Source organism: Hypanus sabinus, chromosome 17 (assembly GCF_030144855.1).
Source record: "Hypanus sabinus isolate sHypSab1 chromosome 17, sHypSab1.hap1, whole genome shotgun sequence".
NCBI lineage: Eukaryota > Metazoa > Chordata > Chondrichthyes > Myliobatiformes > Dasyatidae > Hypanus > Hypanus sabinus.
Genome location: NC_082722.1, coordinates 85306146 through 85333491, shown reverse-complemented (window position 1 = coordinate 85333491; position 27346 = coordinate 85306146). Strand labels below are relative to the sequence as shown.

The following is a 27346-nucleotide window of genomic DNA, read 5'->3' as shown; positions in this document are numbered from 1 at the left end:
CCCTTCCCACCGGTGGCAAGATGCTCGGGTCCCCGGGACGTCACCTTCTCCTGAATGAAGTTACTAGCGAAGTTGAAGATCTCAAGCGAGCCATCAGCACGGGCGAGGGCGAGGCGCTGGCTGGCGTGGTTGTAAGCCAGGCTGCGAATGGCGGGCGGCACAAGGTCGAAGAACCGGACACGGTGAACGCGAAACTCGCCCATGCCAGAAGCCGGAGCACGATCTTCCGACACTGACCCTTCACCCGGAAACTATCTCGCGAGGACAGGACGTGACGAAAGGCGGGAACCAAGCGGCGCCAGGACTCGGGAAGATGGTTCAAATCCCCGTAGCGCTGCAAAGGTGAGAAAGAGTCTCAAGGAGCGCTGCTTCAACTTGAAAAGACGGGAATATGTGGTAAAATATTAGTAATGCCTCCTAAAAATGTTCACTTGGATGTAAGGTTTTTTATGTGACGGGAAGATACAAGTTAGAGTCTGGACAACTGTCTCTAAGGAATAGGAGATAGAGAATGGGCTCCACAGGGAAGAGCGTATAACCATTCCTTTTTAATATTATGGTCAATGATGTTTTAACTGTTGGCTCTGACATTTCCAAATCGTTATATGCTGATGATGCAGTGTGGAAGATAGGCAGGAATATAAACTATATAGTTAGGAAAAAACAAGCAGCCGTTAATGAAGTAGAGGATTGGGGATGTAGGTGGGAGATTAAATTTTCTGCTGCAAAATAATTTGTTTTTCTGAAAAGAGCATCACACTCACTATTGATCTCAAGTTATATGGTAAATTTCTTAAACGAGTTAATGATAAAGTTTCTATCGTGGAAGGTGCAAGTGAATAAAATTCTAGAGAAGTGGGGAAAAACACTCAATTGTCTCAGGTGCTTAGTAGCGTGTGATTGGAGTGTGAATAGGAGGTCACTTAAACAAATGTATATTGCTTTAATCAGATCTGTCTTTGATTTTGGATGTGTTGCTGATGGGTCAGCCTCTTCAATGATCTTAAAGCCTCTAGATAAAGTTCAACCTCAAACATTGAGATTATGTTATGGTGCTATTAAATCATCCCCAAGTTTGGCATTACGGATAGAAATGGGTGAAGTACTGTGCCTTTACATCTATGCAGGTTACAGTGAGCAGTGGTATAAGGGTTAACATAAAAAGACAATGAAGTTGGTCATCCAATATTGACAACATTATTACAGTGTTGGGAGCACCATATTCAGAAGGTTTTCAGTTTTGGGTGGAGGGGAACTGAATGGGGCACCAAATCTTGGGATATTTAATGTGGATTATGTGTATTAATGTGGATATTAATGAAGTGTACCCTTTTCACTCCATGTTTTGTACTTCTGTTGCCTGTGGTTGACCTAATCCTTTAAGAAAAGATCAAGATGAGATGTGACTGTATGTCATTGGCACAGGAAGTTCAGCAATATACATAAGGCAGACATTATGATTTCTGACATATCTCGACACAGAGTTCAAAAGATCCAGTGACAGATTGTTCAGGTGTTTCTGTTAATGTGACTTAAGAAAATATTATCAAAGAATTAGTATTCACATCTGAGATGGTTACTGTCATTTTAGGCTTGGATTGGGTTGAAGAAGTACGCCGTCATAGGTACTTCTGTGCCCTGATTTATTCTTGGTTTTAATGTCTATTAAAAAGATTTTTTTTTCAAACTGTAGCCCATGCTTTCTTCTAGAGATTGGACAATATCTGTGAAGGCTGCAGGGTCTGGGCTTGTGTATCCATTTCTTATGGGTCCCTGCCCATGTTGGGTTGAAGGAAACAAAATGGCAGTCCTATCCAAACAATGACTAAAATTAAGGATGTAAGGATACTGGTGCCTTTGCATAAAGGGAAGGTGAAGGTCATAATCAAAAAGTCTATTGAATCACTGTGGCAACTATGTAAGTTGAGATAAGGAAAAGAAAGGATGGCACTTAAATAAACTTCAGAGGATCGTTGCAACAACTGGTAAATGGGTATATTTTGCCAGAAAAGCAGGCGCAAAGTCTCCTGGCAGCAACCACGTTCCAAACACTGGCACCTCATTGACTACATCATCATACGATCTTGGGACCAACAAGATGGACTGATAACAAGAGCTGTTACTTGTGCCAACGAATGCTGGACAGACCATTGACTCATCTCGTCCACCATGAGAATGAAGATTCGGCCCAAAAGGAAACACCAAAATCAGAACACTATTAAGAAATTTAATGTTGACATCTTTCAAGACATCAACCATGCACAGAAATTCCAACAAAATCTTCAAGAACGACTGCCTCAACAAATCCCACCATCTGTAGAAGAATACCAGAATCAATTGAAGAACGCTATCATCACGTCTTGCAAAGAAACAATTGGGTTCAAGACTAAAAATCGTCAGGATTGATCATCAGTTCAGAAGAGCACCCAAAACCTGAAAAACCAATGGTGGAGGAAGAAAGCTCAGGAAATCCAACAACTAGCATACGCCAATGGCACTCAAGGCATTTTCAATGCAAACTAAAGCCATTTTTGGCCCATCCACTCATGGTCAAGCCTCTCTCAAAAGCAAAGATGGTTCAACCATCCTGAAGAGCAATGCTAACATCAATTCTAGATGGAGGGAGCACTTTGAAGATCTTCCAAATCAAACACTCATTTGACAGGAATGTGATTAACAACATTCCAAAACAGCCCGTCGACTCCCTAAGCAAAATACCAACACTTGAAGAAGTCAAGGAAGCCATCAATGCCTTGAAAAACAAGGCCACTGGACTCGATGGAATACCAGCCGAGATCTACAAAATTGGAGGTAACCCACTTCATTATCAACTTCTCATCAAGATCTGGATAAATGAAGACGTACCAGCAGACTTTAGAGACTCAGCAACTGTTACCATCTACAAAAGGAAAAGTGATCGATCCGAATGCAGAAACTATCGTGAAATTTCCCTGTTAGCAACAGCAGGAAAGATCCTCACACACATCATGAACAACCGGCTCAAGCCTTTAGCCGAGAAGATCCTTCCGGAGACACAAACCGGTTTTAGACCATCACATGGAGCAATCAACATGATCTTCATAATGTGACAACTACAAGAAAAATGTTGTGAACGACTTCAACCTTTGTACATGGCATTCATCGACCTCACCAAAGCTTTTGACTTGGTATTGAGGGAGCTCCTATGGGATGTCCTGTCCACCTATGGATGCCCTGAAAAGTGCATTTGAATCCTGAGATTCCTCCACAATGGCATGCTTGCCACAGTCATGGTCAGCAACAGTAACTGTGAGCCTTTTCAAGTTAGATCAGGAGTAAAACAGAGATGCATGATTGCTCCAATTTCATTCACCATCTTCATTGCAACCATCATCAACATTATCAAGGACGACCTACCCCCAGTAATCGAAATTGTCTACAGAACAGATGGCAGACTTTTCAATCTTGCCCGTCTCAAGTCCAAAAACAAGACATCCATGAGTTCCCTCATCGAGTTCCAATAAACAGATGAACAATAAACAGTTCCAATAAACGTTGATTAGACAATCGAGATTTGAATAGCTCAGACTCAGCAGAAAGCAGCTGATTGGGCAGTTGAGGTCAGGTGACCAAGCAGTTTGAAAAGCTCAAACAAATAAATAGAGGGTTACCTCAAGCGGAGCGGCCAGTGATTGAGTGGGCCAGTGAAAGAGAGGAGATTTGAGGCTTTGACTCGAGAGGCTTCGACGAGAAGAGGCAGAGGACGAGCTTGTTCCCAGTTAGTCTCCTGAGACGGTGATGTCCCTCTCCTGTGAGATGTGGCAGTCTTGTGGGAACTCCCCTCTCCCACAGAGTCACATCTGCCAGAAGTGCTTGCAGCTGGGCAATCTGGAAGACTGTGTGAGGAATCTGGAGCAGCAGCTGGATGACCTTCGACTCATAAGGGAGAATGAGGCAGTCATAGATGAGAGCTACAGGGAGGTAGTCACACCTAGGCTGCTGGAAGCAAGTCATTGGGTGTCAGTCAGAAGGGGGAAAGCAAAGGTGAATAGACAGGTAGTGCAGAGCACCCTGTAGCCATTCCCCTGAATAATAAGTTTACTATCCTGGATACTGCCGGCGGGGACAACCAACCACGTCTGAGCCACGGTGACAGGGCCTCTGGCACTGAGTCTGACCCTGTGGTGCAGAAGGGGGGACGGAGAAGAGGAGAGCTGTTGTCATTGGAGATTCTATAGTCATGGGAGCAGACAGGAGATCTTGTGGACATGAGAAGGAAACCCGCATGGTTTGTTGCCTCCTGGGTGCCAGGGTCTGGGATGTCTCTGACCGGGTGCATGACATCTTGGTACGAGAGGGAAAACAACCAGAAATCGTGATACATGTTGGGACCAATGACATTGGCAGGAAGAGGGATGAGGTCCTGAAGTGTGAGTTTCGGAAACTAGGCAGAAGGCTGAAGAACAGGACCTCAAGGGTGGTGTTCTCAGGATTGCTGCCAGTACTATGTGATAGTGATGGTAAGAATTGGAGGAAATGGCAGTTGAATGCGTGGCTGAGGAGTTGGTGCAGGGAACAGGGTTTTAGATTTTTGGACCATTGGGATCTCTTCTGGGGAAGGTGGGACCTGTACAGATTGGATGGGTTGCACCTGAACTCGAGGGGGAGCAATATCCTTGCTGGTAGGTTTGCTAGCATGGTTCGGGAAGTTTTAAACTAATTTGCAAGGGGGATGGGACCCAGAGCGATAGAGCAGTGAAAGAAGTGCATGGAGTAAAGCCAGATGTAACATATAGAGAGGGTTTGAGGAAAGAGCAGCAGAATAAAGGGTGTAAAGGTAGTAAGGTAGAAGGGCTAAAGCGTGTGTACTTCAATGCAAGAAGCATCAGGAACAAAGGTGATGAAATGAGAGCTTGGATACATACATGGAATTATGATGTAGTGGCCATTACAGAGACTTGACAGGCACCAGGGCAGGAATGGATTCTCAATAGTTCTGGAGTTCAGTGCTTTAAAAGGGATAGAGAGGGGGGAAAAGGGGAGGAGGGGTGGCATTACTGGTCAGGGATACTATTACAGCTACAGAAAGGGTGGGTAATGTAGCAGGATCCTCTTTTGAGTCAGTATGGGTGGAAGTCAGGAACAGGAAGGGAGCAGTTACTCTGTTGGGGGTATTCTATAGGCCCCCTGGTAGCAGCAGAGATACCGAGGAGCAGATGGGGAGGCAAATTTTGGAAAGGTACAAAAATAACAAGGTTGTTATCATGGGTGACTTTAACTTTCCTAATATTGACTGGCAATTGATTAGTTCCAAGGGTTTAGATGGGGCAGAGTTTGTTAAGTGTGTCCAGGATGGATTCCTGTCACAGTATGTCACAGCTTCCTGTAGAAGTAGTAGAGGCCAGTTCAGTTGTGTAATTTAAGGTAAAATTGGATAGGTATATAGACAGGAAAGGAGTGGAGGGTTATGGGCTGAGTGCGGGTAGGTGGGACTAGGTGAGATTAAGAGTTCGGCACGGACTAGGAGGGCCAAGATGGCCTGTTTCTGTGCTGTGATTGTTATATGGTTATGTTGACAGGCCAACTAGGGGGAATGCCATACTAGATCTGGTATTAGGTAATGAACCGGGTCAGGTCACAGATCTGTCAGTGGGTGAGCATCTGGGGGACAGTGATCACCGCTCCCGGACCTTTAGCATTATCATGGAAAGGGATAGAATCAGAGAGGACAGGAAAATTTTTAATTGGGGAAGGGCAAATTATGAGGCTATAAGGCTAGAACTTGCAGGTGTGAATTGGGATGATGTTTTTGCAGGGAAATGTACTAGGGACATGTGGTCGATGTTTAAGGATCTCTTGCAGGATGTTAGGGATAAACTTGTCCCGGTGAGGAAGATAAAGAATGGTAGGGTGAAGGAACCATGGGTGACAAATGAGGTGGTGTTACGAACCCCGTAACTGGGTCACTTGCCAGCAAAGACAGAGAGTCTGTTGAAGTCTGATGATACTATTTTTAACAGTATTTATTAGTAAAAATACACAAAGATAATATCAATGCCAATATACAGATAATATACGTCATCAATACTAAATCTAAAAGTGCGGGTATTAATAATCAATAAGAAATAAGCTCTATCATTGTCTAGGGGATAATGTATTGTCTGATGGAAATATAAAGTTCACTCAGTTCATGCAGGCTGCAGCCTTTGGGGACCGTGGGTTGCAATGGTTGGAGAGGGATTTTGAGAAAAACTTGCTGGCTTTCCTTTTATGATTTCGATCCGTCAGGAGTCCTGTTGGTGTGGCCGTTCACTTGTGGCCTCTCCTTTAGCTAAGCCGTTCTTCCGTGGCGAGCCCGCAAATCCAGGCAAGGGAGGACGCACACGAGCCTCACCGGCTTTTGCTATAAAACACTGTCACTGGATTTCCAACGTTTCTCCTGGTGCGTCTAAAGGGGTTGGTCCACAGACCCTCTTTTATCCTTACTCACGGGGTCTCAGATGTCAATCAGGTTGGGATGATGCAATCCCTCAACCAGCCCACTCTGGTCGTCCCCTGAGGGGCTTCAATGAATAGTACAGTACTTAATACACAATTCCGTCTCCAAGAGACAATAGCCGTTATCAGTGGTTTTGTTTCGCTGAGGCCAGGACACATTCCAAACCCTGTGTATTCTGGACATCTTTCTCTCATTTCCTGGGTCCCAGACCCAAATTAATAGCGATCTTGCAATTCTCAAAAAGGAGGGGGCGACTTTGTACCCTTCGGCCCCTCAGAGTTGCGGCACATTTGTAACAAGTGGAAAATCTAGTCAGGTGGAAGAAGGCAGCATACATGAGGTTTAGGAAGCAAGGATCAGATGGGTATATTGAGGAATATAGGGTAGCAAGAAAGGAGCTTAAGAAGGGGCTGAGAAGAGCAAGAAGGGGGCATGAGAAGGCCTTGGCAAGTAGGGTAAAGGAAAACCCCAAGGCATTCTTCAATTATGTGAAGAACAAAAGGATGACAGAAGTGAAGGTAGGACCGATTAGAGATAAAAGTGGGAAGATGTGCCTGGAGGCTGTGGAAGTGAGCGAGGTCCTCAATGAATACTTCTTTTCGGTATTCACCACTGAGAGGGAACTTGATGACGGTGAGGACAATATGAGTGAGGTTGATGTTCTGGAGCATGTTGATATTAAGGGAGAGGAGGTGTTGGAGTTGTTAAAATACATTAGGACGGATAAGTCCCTGGGGCCTGACGGAATATTTCCCAGGCTGCTCCACGAGGCAAAGGAAGAGATTGCTGAGCCTCTGGCTAGGATCTTTATATCCTTGTTGTCCACGGGAATGGTACTGGAGGATTGGAGGGAGGCGAATGTTGTTCTCTTGTTCAAAAAAGGTAGTAGGGATAGTCCAGGTAATTATAGACCAGTGAGCCTTACGTCTGTGGTGGGAAAGCTGTTGGAAAAGATTCTTAGAGATAGGATCTATGGGCATTTAGAGAATCATGGTCTGATCAGGGACAGTCAGCATGGCTTTGTGAAGGGCAGATCATGCCTAACAAGCCTGATAGAGTTCTTTGAGGAGGTGACCAGGCATATGGATGAGGGTAGTGCAGTGGACGTGATCTACATGGATTTAGTAAGGCATTTGACAAGGTTCCACACGGTAGGCTTATTCAGAAAGTCAGAAGGCATGGGATCCAGGGAAGTTTGGCCAGGTGGATTCAGAATTGGCTTGCCTGCAGAAGGCAGAGGGTCGTGGTGGAGGGAGTACATTCAGATTGGAGGGTTGTGACTAGTGGTGTCCCACAAGGATCAGTTCTGGGACCTCCACTTCTTGTGATTTTTATTAACAACCTGGATGTGGGGGTAGAAGGGTGGGTTGGCAAGTTTGCAGACGACACAAAGGTTGGTGGTGTTGTGGATAGTGTAGAGGATTGTTGAAGATTGCAGAGAGACATTGATAGGATGCAGAAGTAGGCTGAGATGTGGCAGATGGAGTTCAACCCGGAGAAGTGTGAGGTGGTACACTTTGGAAGGACAAACTCCAAAGCAGAGTACAAAGTAAATGGCAGGATACTTGGTAGTGTGGAGGAGCAGAGGGATTTGGGGGTACATGTCCACAGATCCCTGAAAGTTGCCTCACAGGTAGATAGGGTAGTTAAGAAAGCTTATGAGGTATAAGTCGAGGGCTAGAGTTTAAGAGACGTGATGTCATGATGCAGCTTTATAAAACTCTAGTTAGGTCACACTTGGAGTGCTGTGTCCAGTTCTGGTCACCTCACTATAGGAAGGATGTGGAAGCATTGGAAAGGGTACAGATGAGATTTACAGGATGCTGCCTGGTTTAGAGAATATGGATTATGATCAGAGATTAAGGGAGCTAGGGCTTTACTCTTTGGAGAGGAGGAGGATGAGAGGAGACATGATGGAGGTGTATAAGATATTAAGAGGAATAGTCAGAATGGACAGCCAGTGCCTCTTCCCCAGGACACCACTGCTCAGTACAAGAGGACCTGGCTTTAAGGTAAGGGGAGGGAAGTTCAAGGGGGATATTAGAGGAAGATTTTTCACTCAGAGAGTGGTTGGTGCGTAGAATGCACTGCCTGAGTCAGTGGTGGAGGCAGATACACTAGTGAAGTTTAAGAGACTGTTAGACAGGTATATGGAGGAATTTAAGGTGGGGGGTTATGTGGGAGGCAGGGTTTGAGGGTCGGCACAACCTTGTGGGCCGAAGGGCCTGTAATGTGCTGTACTACTTTATGTTCTATGACAACAGTGTTGCAGCTCTTTCAGAAAACCACCAACAGATTCTGACTTCCTTCAACCATGTATACATGAAACTTGGACTTACCATCAATTCCAAGAAGACTCGGATAATCTACCAACCGTCATCAACTGAGACAAATTGGATAGAACCATCAATTCAAATTGGCAAAATAACCCTGGAAAACATGGACCACTTTCCGTATCTTGGAAGTCACCTCTCCTTCAATGTCAACCTTAATGACAAGATCCAACATCGTCTTAAATGCGCTGGTACAGCTTTTGGACGTCTTCAAATAAGAGTCTTTCATGATCGTGACATCTGAACAGACACCAAAATGCTAATGTACAAAGCTGTGGTAATCCCAATGCTCCTGTATGCATCAGAAACCTGGACAACATACCAACAACATCTGAAGACTCTTGAAAAGTTCCATCAACGCTGTCTTCGAAACATCTTAAGTATCAGCTGGGAAGGTAGAAGAACCAAAATCAGCGTACTAAATGAAGCAAAAACACTGAGCATTGAAGCCTACATTATCAAAAACCAACTAAGATGGAGCAGTCATGTTGTTCGGATGAAAGATGAAAGTCTGCCGAAATAAATCTTCTACTAAGATGGCAAACGTAAAAGAGGCAGACAACTGAAGAGATTCAAAGATGTCTTAAAAGCCAACATGAAGAAATGTAGCATTGACATCAAAATTTGGGAAACCAATACCAAGGACAGGAAACTCTGGCAAGCCATCATCTGAGAAGGAACAGCAACTTTCGAAGCCAACTGATGTGCAGAATTAGAAGAAAAGCAAATAAAATGAAAGCAGAGGCAGCAATAACCAAAGCTCAATCTGCCATCTGGAACTACCTGTCCTGAATGCGGAAGAACTTTCAAAGCCAAGATTGGACTCCTAAGCCACTTGACAGCCCATAAATAGATCAACAGAATGAAGACCATCATTTTCTATCTCGAGGAATTGCCATGACGATAACAGGAGAGAAGAAATAGTACTTGCACCTTCACATATGAGACATACTAGGTTGAATAATTCAGATCTAATGTGCATGATACAGGCTCTTGAAAGAAATGGTGTACATGTGTTTGTAAGCAGTTCCTGTGAGGTGCAAAGGAAACTCCGATTTACTAAGTTGGGATATTTGGGACAGACAGTTTAACATTGGTGATTTGTTAGAATATTGCTGCCAATGTAATTTCTTTAAATTCATATTTGACTTTCTGAACAGTGTTAGACTTTTTGCTAATATCTGTGTTTTTTATGGGCAGGGTAATTAAAGGGGGTGTGCTTACTATCTCTTTGCTCCACTCTCCAGCTCAGTAGGTGGCGGTAATGCACATACCATACATTTGCTAACTGCCATTGAACATTACTAAAAGAAGAAGTGGCAGAATGGCAGTGTAAGAAGAAGAGGAGGGGGTGTGAGTAGAAGGGTGGGGAGGGACAAATAAGGGAGAGGTGCAGAGCAAGTTGCTTGCAGTTTTTTCTCTCTCCCTCTCCAATTCCTTTGTCCCTCCTTCCCTACTTGCCATGGGCAGATCAAAGGTTTAATCCCTCTTTTGGCTTTTCTCAGTGCCAGATGTAGCTTGAGCCCTGAGTGGGTGTTGATGGAGCTGCAGGGTGAGATCGAAGCACGGCATGAAACTGGCCTGGCTGGGAGCCTGATGGGAGACCTGCACTACAGCCGAGAGGTAAAGATGTTGTGTCCCCAGCGTTGTCCCTCTGCCACCATCCTAAACCCTATATATCCACTCGTTAAGAGGTCAATTTCCAGTCTTCATGGATTCCTCTTAAGGTTCCTCACTCTTGACTGTTAGTCTGTGTAAAATTCTGTCTTTCTGCTAAGTTAGAATTTCCAAAGTCTAATATTATCTGGGAAAAATTCAGTCCCTGGAGAGTGATGTGATGAAACTGATCAGCTTGTCGATGTTTTTGTTCCAGTTTAGACATAAGACAAAGGAGCAGAATTAGGCTATTTCTGCTCCACCATTCAATCATGGCTGATCCTTTTCTCCCCTCAGTCCCACTCCCCAGCCTTCTTCCCATAACCTTTGATGCAGTGGTCAATCAAGAGTCTATCAATCTCCACCTTAAAAACACCCAATAACCTGGCCTCCGCAGGTACCTGTGGTAACAGATTCCACAAATTCACCACCCTCTGGCTAAAGAAATTACTGCACGTCTCTGTTTTAAATGGACTCTTCTATCCTGAGGCTGTGCCCTTTTGTGCTAAACTCCCCCACCATGGAAAACACCATTTCTACATCTACTCTGTCTAGGCCTTTCAACATTCGAAAGGTTTCAGTGAGATTACCCCCCCCCCCCCCCCCCATCCTTCTAAATTCCAGCGAGTACAGGCCCAGAGCCATCAGAGGTTACTTATATGATGACCTTTTCATTCCCGGATCATCCTTGTGAACCTCCTCTGAGTCCTCTCCAATGCTACCACGTCTTTTCTTAGATGAGGAGCCCAAAATTGTTCACAATACTCAAGCTGAGGCTTCACCAGTGCCTTATAAAGCCTCAGCATCACATTGCTGCTCTTGTATTCCAGACCTCTTGAAGTGAATGCTCATATTGCATTTTGTTCCTCACCAACGACTCAACCTGCAAGATGACTTCAGAGTGTTCTGTACAAGGACTCGCCAGTCCCTTTGAATCTCAGATTTTTGGGTTTTCTCTCCTTTTAGAAAATAGTCTGCACATTTATTTCTTCTACCAAAGTACATGACCATGCATTTTCCAAAATTGTATTTCATTTGCCACATTCTTGCTCATTCTCCAAACTTAACTAAGTCTTTCTGCAACCTACCTGTTTCCTCAACGCTACTTAACCCATATACCAGTCTTCATATCATCTGCAAACTTGGCAACAAAGCCATCTATTTCCATCATCTAAATTATTGATAGACAATAGACAGTAGGTGCAGGAGTAGGCCATTTGGCCCCTCTAGCTAGCACCGCCATTCACTGTGATCATGGCTGATCATACACAATCAGTACCCCGTTCCTGCCCTCTTCCCATATCCCTTGACCCCGCTATCTATAAGAGCTCTATCTAACTCTCTCTTGAAAGCATCCAGAGACTTGGCCTCCACTGCCTTCTAGGGCAGAGCATTCCACATATCCACCACTCTCTGGGTGAAAAAGTTTTTCCGCATCTCTGTTCTAAATGGCCTACCCCTTATTCTTAAACTGTGGCCTCCAGTTCTGGACTCCCCCATCAGTGGGAACATGCTTCCTGCCTCCAGTCCCTTAATAATCTTATATGTTTCAATCAGATCCACTCTCATCCTGCTAAATTCCAGTGTATACAAGCCCAGTCGCTGCAATCTTTCAACATATGACAGTCCCGCCATTCTGGGAATTAACCTTGTGAACCTACACTGCACTCCCTCAATAGCAAGAATGTCCTTCCTCAAATTTTTATTTCCACTCGGTTCCTCTTACAAATCAGCCAAAGCCTTAACCATGCTAGTAACTTTCCTCTAATACCACGGGCTCTTAACTTGGTAAGCAGCCTCGTGTGGCCCCTTGTCAAAGACCTTCTGAAAATCCAAATGTACAACATGCACTGCATTCCCTTTATGTATCCTACTTGTAATCTCCTCAAAGAATTTCAACAGGCAATTCGTTGGGCAAGACTTTCCCTTAAGGAAACCATGCTGGACCTTGTCCTATCCTGTCCTGTGTCACCATCCTTAACAATTGTCTCCAACATCTTCCCAACCACTGAGGTCAAACTAATTTCCTTTCTGCTGCCTCCCTCCTTTCTTAAAGAGTGGAGTGACTTTGCAATTTTCCTGTCCTCTGGAGCCCTGCCAAAGTACAATGATTCTTGAAAGATCATTACTAGTGCCTCCACAATCTTTACCACTACCTCTTTCAGACCTTTATGGAGCGATTCATCTAGTCTGGATGACTTGTGTAGGCCTTCCAGCTCTTTGAGCACCTTCTCCCTTGTAACAGTAATGATAATCGTTTCTCTTCCCTCACACCCTTCAACATCTGTCATGCTGCTAGTGTCTTCCACAGTGAAGACTGTTTTCTAAAAATCTGGCTGAGTTACACGCATAGCTCACTCATTAAGTCATTCCCTTTCCATAAATGCTGTTTGACCTGATGAGTATATCCAGCATTATCTGTTGGTATTTCAGCACAGAAACAAGTCCTACAATCTACCATCTCTATGCTGAACATTAAGTTCACATCTGCAATAATCCCATTTACCAGTGACTGGTCCATTACCTTTTATGTCTGGGAATTTCAGTGCTTGTCCAGCTACATGAATATTGTGAGAATACCCTCCTCCATTAGCTATTCAGACAGTGCATTGTAGATCCAAACCACCTTCTAAAAACTGCCCTATTCCCTCTTCTATTGGGATATTTCCTACTATCTATCTTGTCTATACCCCTAATAAATTTGAACATCTGTATCAAGTTTCCTGTCGGCATCCTCTGCTCCAAGAGAAATAAATGCAGCTGAATTGAAATAACCCCTGTATTGAAAACTCCATTCCAGACAACCTTTAGGTGTATCAGCATGGCATCCTCTCCAATGTAATCATGTCCTCAACCAAACCTATATACACTATTCCAGCAACTGTCTAACTAATGATTTATAAAGTTGTAACATGTCCTCCATACTCTTATAATCCAGGCCTGAGATAATGCCTTCTTCACCACCCAATCTACAGGTCCATAATTATATCTAATTGCTGCAACATCATGATTCATTGTAAACATTCATTGCCCTTGGTCTTAATATACATTGCACTGTAATAAACACATCTCAATCCATCTATCACTTTGTTTATATCCCCAAGCTCCTCCCTCATGGCCTCATGGCATCTAACATTGTTTCAATCCTTCCATTTGAGGGAGAAAAGATTTGCTGATATTTCCAATTGAAACCCTGCATTGGATCTATCATGAACGTGAAAAAGAAACACGGATGATAGTTTGCCTCTCAGGTGCCAGGGTCTGCGATGTTTTTGAACGTGTCCACAATATCCTGAAAAGGGAAGATGAACATACAGAAGTCATACATATTGGTACCAATGACAGGTAGAAAAAAGAAGGTCCTGAAAACAGATTGCAGGGAGTTAGGAAGGAAGCTGAGAAGCAGGACCTCAAAGGTAGTATTCTTGGGATTGCTGCCTGTACCTTGTGACAGTGAGGATAGGAATAGGATGAGGTGGCAGAGAAATGTGTGGCTGAGGAATTGGGGCAGGGATTCAGATTTCTAGATGATTGACACCTCTGGGGCAGGTGGGACCTGTACAAAAGGAACGGATTGCACTTGAATCCAAGGGGAACCAATATTCTTGCAGGCAGGATTACTAGAGCTGTTGAGAGTGTTTAAACTAATATGGCTGGGGGTGGGAACCAAGATGATAGAGCTGAGGATGCGCCAGCTGGTTTACAAGTGGATGATGGGTGTAACATGAAGGTAAGAAGGACAAGCCAATGACTGGTACAACTGCAGACAGGCAAAGAGTTAAGTTGTACCACAGAAGTAAAATTCAAAAGGGTGAAGAATGCAGGACTGAAGGTGCTGAATTTAAATGTGTGTAGCATTCAGAATAAATTGGACAAACACATGGCTCAATTAAAGATTGGTCGGTGTGACGTTGTGGGCATCATTGAGTCGTAGCTGAAAGAAGGCCATAGTTCAGAGCTTAACATCAAAGGATATACTTTATATTAAAAGGACAGGCAAAAAGGCAAAGGCAGTGATGTGGCTCTTTTGGTAAGAGTTGGAATTACATGTTTAGAAAGAGGTGACATAGCATCAGAGAATGTTAAATCTTTGTGGGTGGAGATGAGAAGCTGCAAGGGTGGGGAAAAAACATGGGAATCATATGTAGGCCTCCAAATAGTAGCCGAGATATGGGGTTGAGATTGCAGAGGGAGCAGGAAAGAGCATCTAATAAGGGTAATGTCACAGTTATAATGGGGAACTTTGAGATGCAAAGATGTTGGGTAAATCAGGTTGATGTTGGATCACGAGAGGGAATTTGTTGAATGCCTACGAGATGGCTGTTTAGAGCAGCTTGTGCTTGAGCCTACTCAGGGAAAGGCTATCTTAGATTGGGTGTAATAACCCAGATCTTATTAGGGAGCTTAACCTAAAGGAACCTTGAGAAGCCAGTGATTATAATATGATTGAATTTATACTGCAATTTGAGAGAGAAGCATAAGTCACATGTATCAGTATCGCAATGGAATAAGGGGAATTACAGAGGCATGAAAGAGGAGCTTGCCCAGGTAGATTGGAGGAGGAGACTGCCAGGGATGCCAGCATAGTAGACGTGGCTGAAGTTTCTGGGAATAGTTCACAAGGCACAGGATAGATATGTCCCACAGAGGAAGAAGTTCTCAAATGGTGAGGCTAGGCAATCTAGCTGACAACAGAAGTTAAGGACTGCATAAAAGCCAAGGAAAGGGTATATAACATAACAAAAGTGAGTGGGAAGTTTGATGATCGGGCAACTTTTAAAATCCAACAAAAGGCAACTTTTTTTAAAAAAAAGCAATGAAGAGGGTAAGATGAAATGAGGGCAAATAGCCAGTAATATAAAACAGCATATTCAAAGTTTTTTCAGTTGTATGAAGAGCAAAAGGGAGGTGAGAGATGTTATTGAACCACTGGAAAATGATGCTGGTGAGGTAGTAATGGGGGACAAAGAAATGGCAGATGTGAGTACTTTGCATCAGTCTTCACCGTGGAAGACACTAGCGGTGTGCCAGAGGTCCATGAGTGTCAGGGACCAGGAGTGTGTGCCATACTATTACAAAGGAAAAATGCTAGGCAAGTTCAAAAGTCTGAAGGTGGTTAAGTCACCTGGACCACATCCCAGAGTCCTGAAAGAGGTTGCTGAAGAGATAACGGATGCATTGGTCATGATCTGTCAAAAATCACTTGATTCTGGTATGGTCCTAGAGGACCAAAAGATTGCAACTGTCACTCCATTCTTTAATAACCATATATAACCATATAACAATCACAGCACGGAAACAGGCCATCTTGGCCCTCCTAGTCCGTGCCGAACCCTTAATCTCACCTAGTCCCACCTACCCGCACTCAGCCCATAACCCTCCACTCCTTTCCTGTCCATATACCTATCCAATTTTACCTTAAATGACACAACTGAACTGGCCTCTACTACTTCTACAGGAACTCATTCCACACAGCTATCACTCTCTGAGTAAAGAAATACCCCCTCGTGTTTCCCTTAAACTTCTGCCCCCTAACTCTCAAATCATGTCCTCTCGTTTGAATCTCCCCTACTCTCAATGGAAACAGCCTGTTCACGTCAACTCTATCTATCCCTCTCAAAATTTTAAATACCTCGATCAAATCCCCCCTCAACCTTCTACGCTCCAATGAATAGAGACCTAACTTGTTCAACCTTTCTCTGTAACTTAATTGCTGAAACCCAGGTAACATCCTAGTAAATCGTCTCTGCACTCTCTCTAATTTATTGATATCTTTCCTATAATTCGGTGACCAGAACTGCACACAATATTCCAAATTTGGCCTTACCAATGCCTTGTACAACTTTAGCATTACATCCCAACTTCTGTACTCAATGCTTTGATTTATAAAGGCCAGCGTTTCAAAAGCCCTCTTCACCACCCTATCTACATGAGACTCCACTTTCAGGGAACTATGCACTGTTATTCCTAGATCTCTCTGTTCCTCTGCATTCCTCAATGCCCTACCATTTACTCTGTATGTTCTATTTGGATTATTCCTGCCAAAATGTAGAACCTCACACTTCTCAGCATTAAACTCCATCTGCCAACGTTCAGCCCATTCTTCTAACCGGCATAAATCTCCCTGCAAGCTTTGAAAATCCACCTCATTATCCACAACACCTCCTACCTTAGTATCATCGGCATACTTACTAATCCAATTTACCACCCCATCATCCAGATCATTTATGTATATTACAAACAACATTGGGCCCAAAACAGATCCCTGAGGCACCCCGCTAGTCACCGGCCTCCATCCCGATAAACAATTATCCACCACTACTCTCTGGCATCTCCCATCTAGCCACTGTTGAATCCATTTTATTACTCCAGCATTAATACCTAACGACTGAACCTTCTTAACTAACCTTCCATGTGGAACTTTGTCAAAGGCTTTGCTGAAGTCCATATAGACTACATCCACTGCCTTACTCTCGTCAACATTCCTCGTAACTTCTTCAAAATATTCAATAAGGTTTGTCAAACGTGACCTTCCACGCACAAATCCATGCTGGCTACTTCTAATCAGATCCCGTCTATCCAGATAATTATAAATACTATCTCTAAGAATACTTTCCATTAATTTACCCACCACTGATGTCAAACTGACAGGTCTATAATTGCTAGGCTTCCTTCTAGAACCCTTTTTAAACCCTTTTTAAACAAGTTACTTTTAAGAAGAGAGGAAGGTAAAAGAAAGGAAATTATAGGCCAGTTAGCCTAACCTCAGTGGTTGAGAAAACATTGGAGTCTATTATTAAGGATGAGGTTGCAGAGTACTTGGAGACAAATGATAAAATAAGTCAAAGTCAAGGTGGTTTCTATAAAGGGAAACCTTGCCTGACAAACATCTGTTAGAGTTGTTCAAGGAATTAACAAGCAGGGTGGACAAAGGAGAGGCAGTAGCTTACTTGGATTTTCAAAAGGCATTGATCAGGATGTCTAGTCTAGTGGTATTTAGACCATAAGACATAATAGCAGAACTAGTCCATTCAGCCCATCAAGTCTGCTCTGCCATGGCTGATCTTGGATCCCACTCAATCCCATACACCTGCCTTCTCGTTATAACCTTTGATGCCCCGACCAATCAGGAAACTAGCAGTTTTTGATTTAAATAAACCCATGGTCTTGGCCTCCACAGCTATCTGTAGCAGAACATTCCACAGATTCACCACTCTGCCACTCTTCCCACCATAGGAAACATCCCTTCCACGTCCACTTTATCTAGTCCTTTCAACATTCAGTAGGTTTCAATGAGATCCCACTGTATTCTTCTAAATTCCAATGAGTACAGCCCAAACCTACCAAAAATGTTGTTAACCCCTTCATTCCCAGTATCATCCTTGTGCACCTCCCCAGACTCTCCAATGACAACACATCCTTTCTGACACGTGGGGCCCAAAACTGTTGACTATATTCCAAGTGTGGCCTGACTAGTGTCTTATAAAGCCTCACCATTATCCTTATTTTTATATTCTGTTCCCCTCGAAATGAATGCCAACATTGAATTTGCCGCCTTTACCATAGAAGTAACCTGTAACTTAACCTTCTGGGAGTCTTTCACAAGGACTCCTAAGTCCCTTTGCACCTCTCGCTAGATAATAGTCTGCACTATTGTTCCTTTTACCAACATTTCCCAACACTGTATTTCATCTGCCACTTCTTTGCCCTTTCTTCCAATTTGTCTAAGTCCTGCTGCGATTGCTTTGCTTCTTCAGCACTACCTACACCTCCACCTATCTTGGTATCATCTGCAAACTTTGCCACAAAGCCATCAATTCCATTATCTAAACCATTGACAAACAAATGTGAAAAGTAGCAATCCTGATACGGATCCCTGAGGAATACCGCTAGTCACTGGTAGCCAACCAGAAAAGAACCCTTTTATTCCCACTCGCTGCCTCCTGACTATCAGCCGTACCTCTATCCATACCAGTATCTTTCCTGTAATGACATGGGATTTTATTTTGTTAAGCAGCTTCGTGGTTATAGCCCCGTCATCCATCCCTCCTGATTGGATGATTAACTGATCAGGCTTCCGCTGTCCCCCTTGTTTACAATTGAAATCCACTTCTTGCATACAGTGATGCCTTCATCTTCGTTAAAATTCTTTTCCTCTATTTTTATTTCAATGACTTCCTTTGCCAGACGGTCCCAAAAGCCATTGGCACAGCACAGTAGTTTTATGCCGTCCAAGTCATCGATGGCTGTTGTGAATACAATATTCTGCTACCACCGGTTTCTTTGAATAACCCAAATGGATCCACTGCTGAGCTCCTTGATGCAGGTTTCCACAGTGGCCAATACACACTGCTCTGCATTCACAGGGAATCCAGTAAATGCCAACCGTCCTAAGTCCCAGGTCATCTTTGACCTTCATAAACTGTGATTTGAGCCTCCCTCCAACTTGCTACCTCGCTAAGCATTTAACAACCGTGACCTCCCTTTGGTGACTATGAGCACCACATCATAAATTTGACCAGCTTCGTAAAAACAATAATCAACATCCAGCTAACCCCGCAGGACTTAATGGTCAGTTTCGACGCCCTGATCATGAGAGTTCCCTATAAGGACAGCTTGATCTTTTTAAACATGCCCTATTTCAACATACTTCCTCTATAAGGGGAACTAGAATGAACAGACAGACAGAGTGGCCATGGGATCGCCCTTGTCACCAGCTATTGCAAATTTTTACATGGAGGACTTTGAGGAGAGAGCTCTGAGTTCATTGCCCTTATACCCCAAATACTTCTCTAGATAAGTCAATAACACCTCCATAGTGTGACCTCATTGGACTCCAACCACTCAAATTGTTCCATGACCATCTGAACAGCAGATCCAAATATTCAATTGAGATGGAGAAGAATGATTGCCTCTCATCCTAATATGACAGATACTGGATGGTAGCCTTGGACATGGCATCTATCGGAAATCCACTCACACAGACTTGTACCTCAACAATAATGGCCAACGTCATACCTTCCAACATAGACTCCGAGAGCCTCCGTGAAGAAATAAGATGATTTTGTGCAACGTTCCTACAGAGCAGCTACAAGGTGAAGGAAATCAATCAGGCCCTTAAAAGGGTTAATGGAAAATCCAGGAAACCTAACAACGTGGAGGAACCCATCACTACCACCTGTCTTCCCTATATTTCCACAGTTTCTGGAAAGATCACCAACAACCTGAGGAAATACCAGATTAATACCTTCTACAAACCTGTATGGAAGCTCATATCATAGCTTATGCTGGGACTCTGGACAGCTAGTGTTTACTGGATTCCCTGTGAATGCTGAGCAGTATATGTCGACCAGACAGCATGCATTAAAGAGTATAGGAGGTACCTCTGTTTAGGTTCCCCAGGGAAATCATTAACAATGGCCATAGGATTGACTTTGACAGCACAAAACTACTGTGCCACACCAATAGCTTTTGGGACCGCCTGGTGAAGGAAGCCATTGAAGTAAAACTAGAGGAAAAGAATCGTAACAAAGACTAAGGTCTCACTCTAAGTAAGAACTGCAATTCAATTGTAAACAAGGTGGGGCAGTGGAAACCTGATTGATTAGTCCTTATCCAATCAGAAGGACAGGGGTATAAATACCACTGGACTAGAAATGTCCAGGCATCATTCCTGATGAAGATGGCAGAGTTTGTCATCAAATCATCAGTTAAATCAGTACCTGTACCCGCTGGAAGCCTGAGAAGAGTTTATTCATCAAAGTGGTTAAACAAATGTGTGCCAAAGGAACCCATTTCAGTACTGTATGATTCTACATTCAAAATGAAAAAAGCAGTACATCAGTATTTCAGTCTGGACCCTTCCTCCTCATTCATCTCAGTCATACATCTTCATAGTCATATATCCTGTTGTGTATGCATGTTCTTAAAAAAATACTCCATGAATACACTGCGCCTCTGGATGTATCAGCCAAGCCTTGCCCATGTCCAGGAAACCATCTTGTGGTTGTTTCTGCCCTTTTTCTTGCTAACGCCTCTGTTCAATGTCACTTGTCGGTAAGGTTGAATTGTCTTGCCATTTTTTTAGATAGTCATCTCTTTTAATTCACACTTTGCTCACCTGCAGGGAGTGCCGATTCTGATCATTGGTCACCATATCCTGTATGGTAAAGTCAGTCACCTGGACAGGCCATTTGCAGTACTCCTGAAACAAACTGTGAGAAGGACAGGAGCTGAAAGCCCAGTGGAAGCTCATAGTCTTGCTGAAAGAGATAGTGAAGAGCACACTTCCACTTGCTACACAGTGACTGCACTAATCAAGAAAAAGATAATCTTCAAAACTCGTCCAAAGCCAATTATTACCAACGTGCCCAAAAAGCTGTAGTGGCATTGAACCAGGCCTGTACAACAGGGACAGTGGACTCTTCCAAAGCTTTGGGTCAAAACAAAGTGGTGCGGGTACCTGGACGGTAGATGTTAAGCAACACTGTGTCATACTGCTTGCCTCAATTCTTGTGCAGTGCCTGAGTTTGTTTCTTCTGTTTGTTTACACCTTGAGGAGAAGAATGGATCCTTTGAATTCTGAACTGTGTTTAAAGTATATGTTACTACAAGCTGCCATTTTTTTGTTGTTGATGACAAAAGACACTGTAATTTGTCACTTTCGGTTAGTTAGCATCAGTGAATGGGAAGATATTAAGGATGAGTTTTCAGGGTACTTGGAGACACATGATAAAATAGGCCAAAGTCAGTATGGTTTTCTTAAGGGGAAATCTTGTCTGAGATATCTGTGGAATTCTTTGAGCAAACATGCAGTATAGAGAAAGGAGAGTCTGTGGATACGAGCATGGGTAGAAGATTGGCTGATTGGCAAGAGACAGAGTGAGAATAAAGGGAACCTATTCTGGTTGGCCGCTGGTAACTAGTGGTGTTCCGCCAGGGTTGGTGTTGGTTACACTCCTTTTCACGTTATATGTCAATGATTTGGATGATAAAATTGATGGCTCTGTGGCCAGGGTTTCAGATGATACAAAGATAGGTGGTGTGGCCATTAAGGAAGCAGGGAGTCTGCAGAAGGACTTAAGACAGATTGGGAGAATGGGCTGAGGAGTGGCAGATGAAATACAATAGTGGTCACCAACCTTTTTAAGCCCAAGATCCCCGACTTCGGCCTTAATAAAAGGCAAGATCGACCTACTAAATCGTTAAGACACACTCATGCGCACCCGGCAGAAGGGACTGGAAGTGGAGCCCCGCAGCCCTGGAAGCAATCTCTCTCTGCAGGTGGCTTTCCGTAGCGAGAGTGTTGCTATGTTACCATTATCTTAATTGGTATTACTTATTTTTATAATGCTCACATTACAATGCCTTTAATTCTATGTTTCATTATTTAATTTTATTTCAAACATGAAAAATAAATGAATAAAAATTGACTGTTGCACTCAGTGTGATGACTGGGGCTGAATACTTTCTGCTAGTTCCCTGAAATTTGGCTCATAACTACAGACAGCCAGTTTGAGACAGTCTGTGAGGTGTCTGTCAGTAAGACAGCTCATGTACTTAGATTTAATCATTTTCATCTGTTGCGGCACAGCCCCCTCTCAAACCTCCTGACAGACTGAATATTTGAATGGACAGTTTCCTTTGTTAGACTGTTGAATCTGCCACATTTTTCAGGTGTTTTGTATTGGTAAATTGTTACTGAGACACTGGTATAAGTTTCAGAGGCACGCAAGCCAGTGACACCACTGTTTTTTTGTTTCCCAGTTCTTTTACATTTGGGGAATGTTGGAATTTAAAGGGGGAGAAGTGTTGTACTGTGAGCATTATAAAGATAGGTTGATGCCAATTAGGATAATGGTGACATCGTGGTGCTTCTGCTGCGGAGAGCTGTTTGTGGGGAGAGGTTGTTTCTGGGATTGCGGGGTTTTGCTTCCGGTCTTTTCTGCCCGGTGCACATTTTTCATTTTTTCTTGGGGTCTACTGGGAAAGTCTCAAAGATCAACCGGTCAACTGCAATCGACTGGTTGGCGACCACTAGAATACAGTGTTGGGAAGTGTGTAGTTATACACTTTGGTGGAAGGAATAAAGGTGTAGTCTTATTTTCTAAATGGAGAGAAAATTCAGTCAAGATGCAAAGGGACTTTGGAGTTCTTGTGCAGGCTTCCCTGAAGGTTACCTTGCAGGTTGAATCAGTTCTGAGGAAAGCAAGTGCAATTTTAGCTTTCATTTCAAGAATATAAAAGGGAGGATCTAATTCTGAGGACATATAAGGCATTGGTTCCAAGGTTGTCAAGCCAAGGAGTGGTAATGGGGACAAGCTCCCATTACCAAAAAGTGCTCCTCACGGCATGCACCTCAAATAGCCTCTGACAACCAAGTCCAACTCCTGGCCTTCTTGTGTGGCTTGGCTTAAGCCCAGCGGAACTGTTTCTACTGACAGGAGAAGCGGCAAAGGCGGGTCCTGGGACCTTTAAACCAGTGCTTCGAGTAGATGGAGCTTGTCAGCCTGGGAAGGCAGTCAACCTAAGAGAGGGAAAACTGATTTCAAACCTCCGCTGCCTTGCGGCCATACCCACTCATGGGAAAGGCTTCGGGAGTAAACCCTGAGAACAAATCCAGAGCTGGAGTCCCTAAGGCAGTCCAACATTGCCTTCAACTTCATTCTGGCAACTCCTCCGACAACACTGGTGCCAAGCTGTATCAGCCCTTTCCCTTCCCTTGGACAACATCAGTGGTGTGGAGAGGGGAGACTAGCAGCATGGGCAACTGCCAGTCTTCCATACAACCTTGCCCAGGCCTGCTCCCTGGAGAGGACACTCCAAGACTTTCCAGGTGTAGATCCATGATCACGTGAGACTAATGGATGCCACAAAAAAAAGGCATTGGTCAGACTGGACCTGGAGTATTTTGAGCAGTTCTGGGCCTGCTATCTAAGAGAACATAGAACACTACAGCACAGGAACAGGCTATTTGGCCCATAGTATTGTGCTAAACCAGCTAAAAAGCAAATCAAAAACACCCAAACACAAACCCTCCTACTTACACCATGTTCATAACCCTCTATCTTCTTTACATCTATGCCTGTCCAAATGTATCTTGTTACTCTCCACACCTTGTGGCAGATCGGGTAACAACCTTGCTGTTTCTTTAGCAATTTTCTGTTTTTATGAGGCTGAGTTGCTTGTTCAATGCCCAATCCAGCACAAGTAGAAAGCATACAAGGAGCTGGCCGATTCGAACCTGGGACTATACCTCGAAGAACAGTGCAGATACCACCACACCATACCAGGCATCCACAATTCTGAAGAAAAAACTTGTCCCTCACATCCCCCCTTGAAACCACCCACTCTCTCACCTTCAATGCATTCCCTCTGGTATTAGAAATTTCAACCCTGGGAAACAGATCCACTCTGTCCACTCCATATATGCCTCTCATAATTTTGTAAACCTCTATCAGATCTCCCGTTTGCCTCTGACGTTCCAGAGAAAATAACCCAATTTTATCCAGCCTTTTGTAATAGCACATACCCTTTAAACCAGGCAGCATCCTGGTAAACCTCTTTTGCACCCTCTGCAAAACCTCAACATTATTCTTATGAGCGACCAGAACTATACGCAATACTCCAGATGTGTCCTAACCAGAGTTTTATAAAGTTGTAACATAATCTCCTGACTTTGGAACTCATTGCCTCGACTAATAAAAGCAAGCATTCCATGAGCCTTCTTAACCACCTTATTGACCTGTGTAGCCACTTTCCAGGAGCTATGAACTTGGATCCCAAAATCTCTCAGTTCAGCAACACTGTTAAGGGTGTACTGTCTCCTTGCACTTGTCCTACTAAGGTGCAGCACCCCACATTTATCTGGGTTGAACTCCATCTGCCATTTCTCAGTCCATATCTGCAACTGATCTATATTGTGCTGTATTTGCCAGACTTCTACACTATCCTCAACTCCACTAATCTTGATATAATCCACAAATTTTCGAACCCACCTATCTACATTTTCATCTATGTTGTTTATATACTTCACTAACAGCAGAGGTCTCTGGACAGATCCCTCCAGAACTCAACTGATTACAGACCTCCTGCTCAAAGAAGTCCCTTCAACCATTATGCTCTGTCTATGTGCAAGCCACTTCTGAATCCAAACAGCCAATTTGCTATGGACTCCATGCATCTTCTGGATTAGCCTCCCATGAAGGACTTTATCAAAATCCATGTAGACAATATCTACTGCCCTACCTTCACCAGTCCCTCTCGTAACCTTGTCAAAAAAACTCAAGTTGATAAGACACAACCTGCCATGCACAAAGCCATGCTGGGTCTCCCCAATTAGGCTATGGATTTTCAAATGCTCACATATCCTATCCCTAAGAATTTTTCCAGCAATTTTACTACAACTGACGTGAGTCTCAGCAATCTATAGTTCCCAGGATTTTCCCTTGTTCCCCTTCTAAAATAGAGGTACACCATTAGCCACTTGCCAGTCCTTCGGAACCTCATCTGTGGGTAGAGAGGACACAAAGGTACTGGTCAAGGGCCAGCAATCTTGTCTCTTGCTCCTTCAATAATCTGGGGTAAGTCCCATCAGGCCCTGGGGACTTATCCACCTTAATACAAATTAGGAGGCCCAACACTTCCTCCACCCTGACTTCTAGATACCCTAACATACTTATACACTCAGCAGTAATCTGGTCCTCCAAATCCTTTTCCTTGGAAAAAGCTGAAGCAAAGTACTCATTAAGTACCTCACTCACATTCTCTGCATTCAAGCATATGTTCTCCCCTTTAGCCTTGAGTGAGCCAACCCTTTCCCTAGTTATCCTCTTACTCGATTTATGTATAGAATGTCTTTGGATTCACTTGCAAGTTAGCAGCAGCAGTACAGTGCAATATAAGACCATAAGATATAGGAGCAGAATTTGGCCATTTGGCCCATTGAGACTACTCTGCCATTCAATCATGGCTGATCCTTTTTTTCCTCTCCTCGGCCCCTCTTCCCAGTCTTATCCCCATAACCTTTGATGCTGTGTCCAATCAGGAATCTATCAATCTCTATATTAAATATAATGAACAACCTGGCCTCCACAACTACCTGTGGTAACAAATTCACCATCTGGCTAAAGAAATTTCTCTACATCTCTGTTTTAAATGGACACCCCTTTATCCTGAAGCTGTATCCTCTTGTCCTAGACTCCCCCACCATCCTTTCCACATCTACTCTGTCTAGGCTTTTCAACATTCAAAAGATTTCAATGAGATGCCCTCCCTCATCCCTCTAACTTCCAGTGAGTACAGACCCAGGGACATCAAATGTTCCTGGTATGATAACTCTTCCATTACCAGAATAATTTTTGTGAACCTCCTCTAGACCCTCTCCAATGCCAGCACATCTTTTCTTTGATGAGCAGCCTAAAACTGTTCACAGTACTCAAGGTGAGACCTCACCAGTGCCTTATAAAGCCTCAGCATCACATCTCTGCTCTTGTATTCTAGACCTCTTGAAATGAATGGTCACATTGCATTTGCCTTCCTCACCGACTCACTTGCAAGTTAACCTTTAGGGTGTTCTGTATAAGTCCCTTTGCATCTCAAATTTTTGGATTTTCTTTGGCAGCATGTATTTCTACTGCCAAAGTGCATGTCCATGCATTTTCCAACATTGTATTTCATTTGCCACATTAGAAACATAGAAAACCTACAGCACAATGCAGACCCTTTGGCCTGCAAAGTTGTGCCAAACATGTCCCTGCCTTAGAAATTACTAGACTTACCTATAGCCCTCTATTTTACTAAGCACCATGTACTTATCCAAAAGTCTTTTATAAGTCCCTATTGTATCTGCCTCCACCACCGTTGCCAGCAGCCCATTCCACGCACTCACCACTCTCTGAGTTGTTACGCCGGTGCCCCAACTCTGAGGGGCCGAAGGGTACAAAGTAGCCCCCTCCTTTTTGAGAATCGCAAGATAGCTATTAATTCAGGTCAGGAGACCCAGGAAATGAGAGAAAGATACGCAGAATCCACAAGGGGTTTGGAATGTCCTGGCCCCTCAGCGATACAAAGCCACGGGAAACGGCCATTGTCTCTTGGAGACGGAATTGTGTATTGAGTACTGTACTATTTATTTGAAGCCCTCAGGGAATGACCAAAGTGGGCTGGGTTGAAGGATGGCACCATCCCAACCTGATTGACATCTGAGACCCCGTGAGTAAGGATAAAAGAGGGTCTGGGGAACAACCCCTTTAGACGCACCAGGAGAAACGCTGGAAATCCCGTGACAGCGTTTAATAGCGACTACTGGCGGAGGGCCCACGTGTGTCCTTTCCCGTTGCCCGTGATTGAGGCCTTACCACGGAAGACGGCTTAGCTAAAGAAGAGATCACCGACGACATATCGAAGGATCGACATCATAAAAAGGAAAACGGGCAAGTTCTAAAAATCTATCTCTCTCTCTCCAACCAAAAGCTGCAGCCTGAATGAACTGAAGTGACTTTTATATTTCCATCGGACAATACATTATCCCCTAGACAAAGATAGAGCTATTTCTTATTGATTATTATTATTATACCCGCGCTTTTAGATTTAGTATTGACGACGTATATTATCTGTATGTTTGCATTGATATTATTTTTGTGTATTTTTATCAATAAATAATGTTAAAAATAGTACCATCAGACTTCAACGGACCTCTCTATCTTTACTGGTAAGTGACCCAGTTACAGGGTACGTAACAGAGTAAAAAACCTACCCCTGACATCTCCTCTGTATCTAGTCCCCAGCACCTTCAACCTGTGTCCTCTTGTGGCACCCATTTCAGCCCTGGGAAAAAGCCTCTGACTATCCACATGATTAATGCCTTTCATCATCTTAT

At 43.7% G+C, this 27346-nt stretch overlaps 2 protein-coding genes across 2 annotated transcripts in view; one reads left to right on the top strand and one right to left on the bottom strand.

Moving 5' to 3' along the window:
* The window catches only part of utp4 (UTP4 small subunit processome component), a 77957-nt gene extending 77694 nt beyond the window's left edge, over window positions 1-263 (bottom strand). Inside the window, exon 1 of the mRNA XM_059993390.1 lies at window positions 45-263. Coding sequence (XP_059849373.1) covers window positions 45-203 — 159 coding nt within the window. The 5' untranslated portion in view covers window positions 204-263. The remainder of the gene's footprint in view (window positions 1-44) is intronic.
* Window positions 211-27132, top strand: chtf8 (CTF8, chromosome transmission fidelity factor 8 homolog (S. cerevisiae)). The gene is made up of 3 exons (XM_059993392.1): window positions 211-342; window positions 10317-10434; window positions 20594-27132. Exons 1-3 carry the CDS (start codon window positions 314-316, stop codon window positions 20849-20851), a joined length of 405 nt encoding a protein of 134 aa, XP_059849375.1. The 5' UTR covers window positions 211-313; the 3' UTR covers window positions 20852-27132.
* Window positions 27133-27346: the final 214 nt, after the last annotated feature.

Bases quoted from the DNA above. Each gene is read 5' to 3' on its own strand.
- chtf8 (XM_059993392.1), top strand. From the start codon at position 314: ATGGTTCAAATCCCCGTAGCGCTGCAAAG. The intron at 343-10,316 runs GTGAGAAAGAGT...GGCTTTTCTCAG, and splicing joins ATCCCCGTAGCGCTGCAAAG to TGCCAGATGTAGCTTGAGCC. The intron at 10,435-20,593 runs GTAAAGATGTTG...GCTCACCTGCAG, and splicing joins ACCTGCACTACAGCCGAGAG to GGAGTGCCGATTCTGATCAT.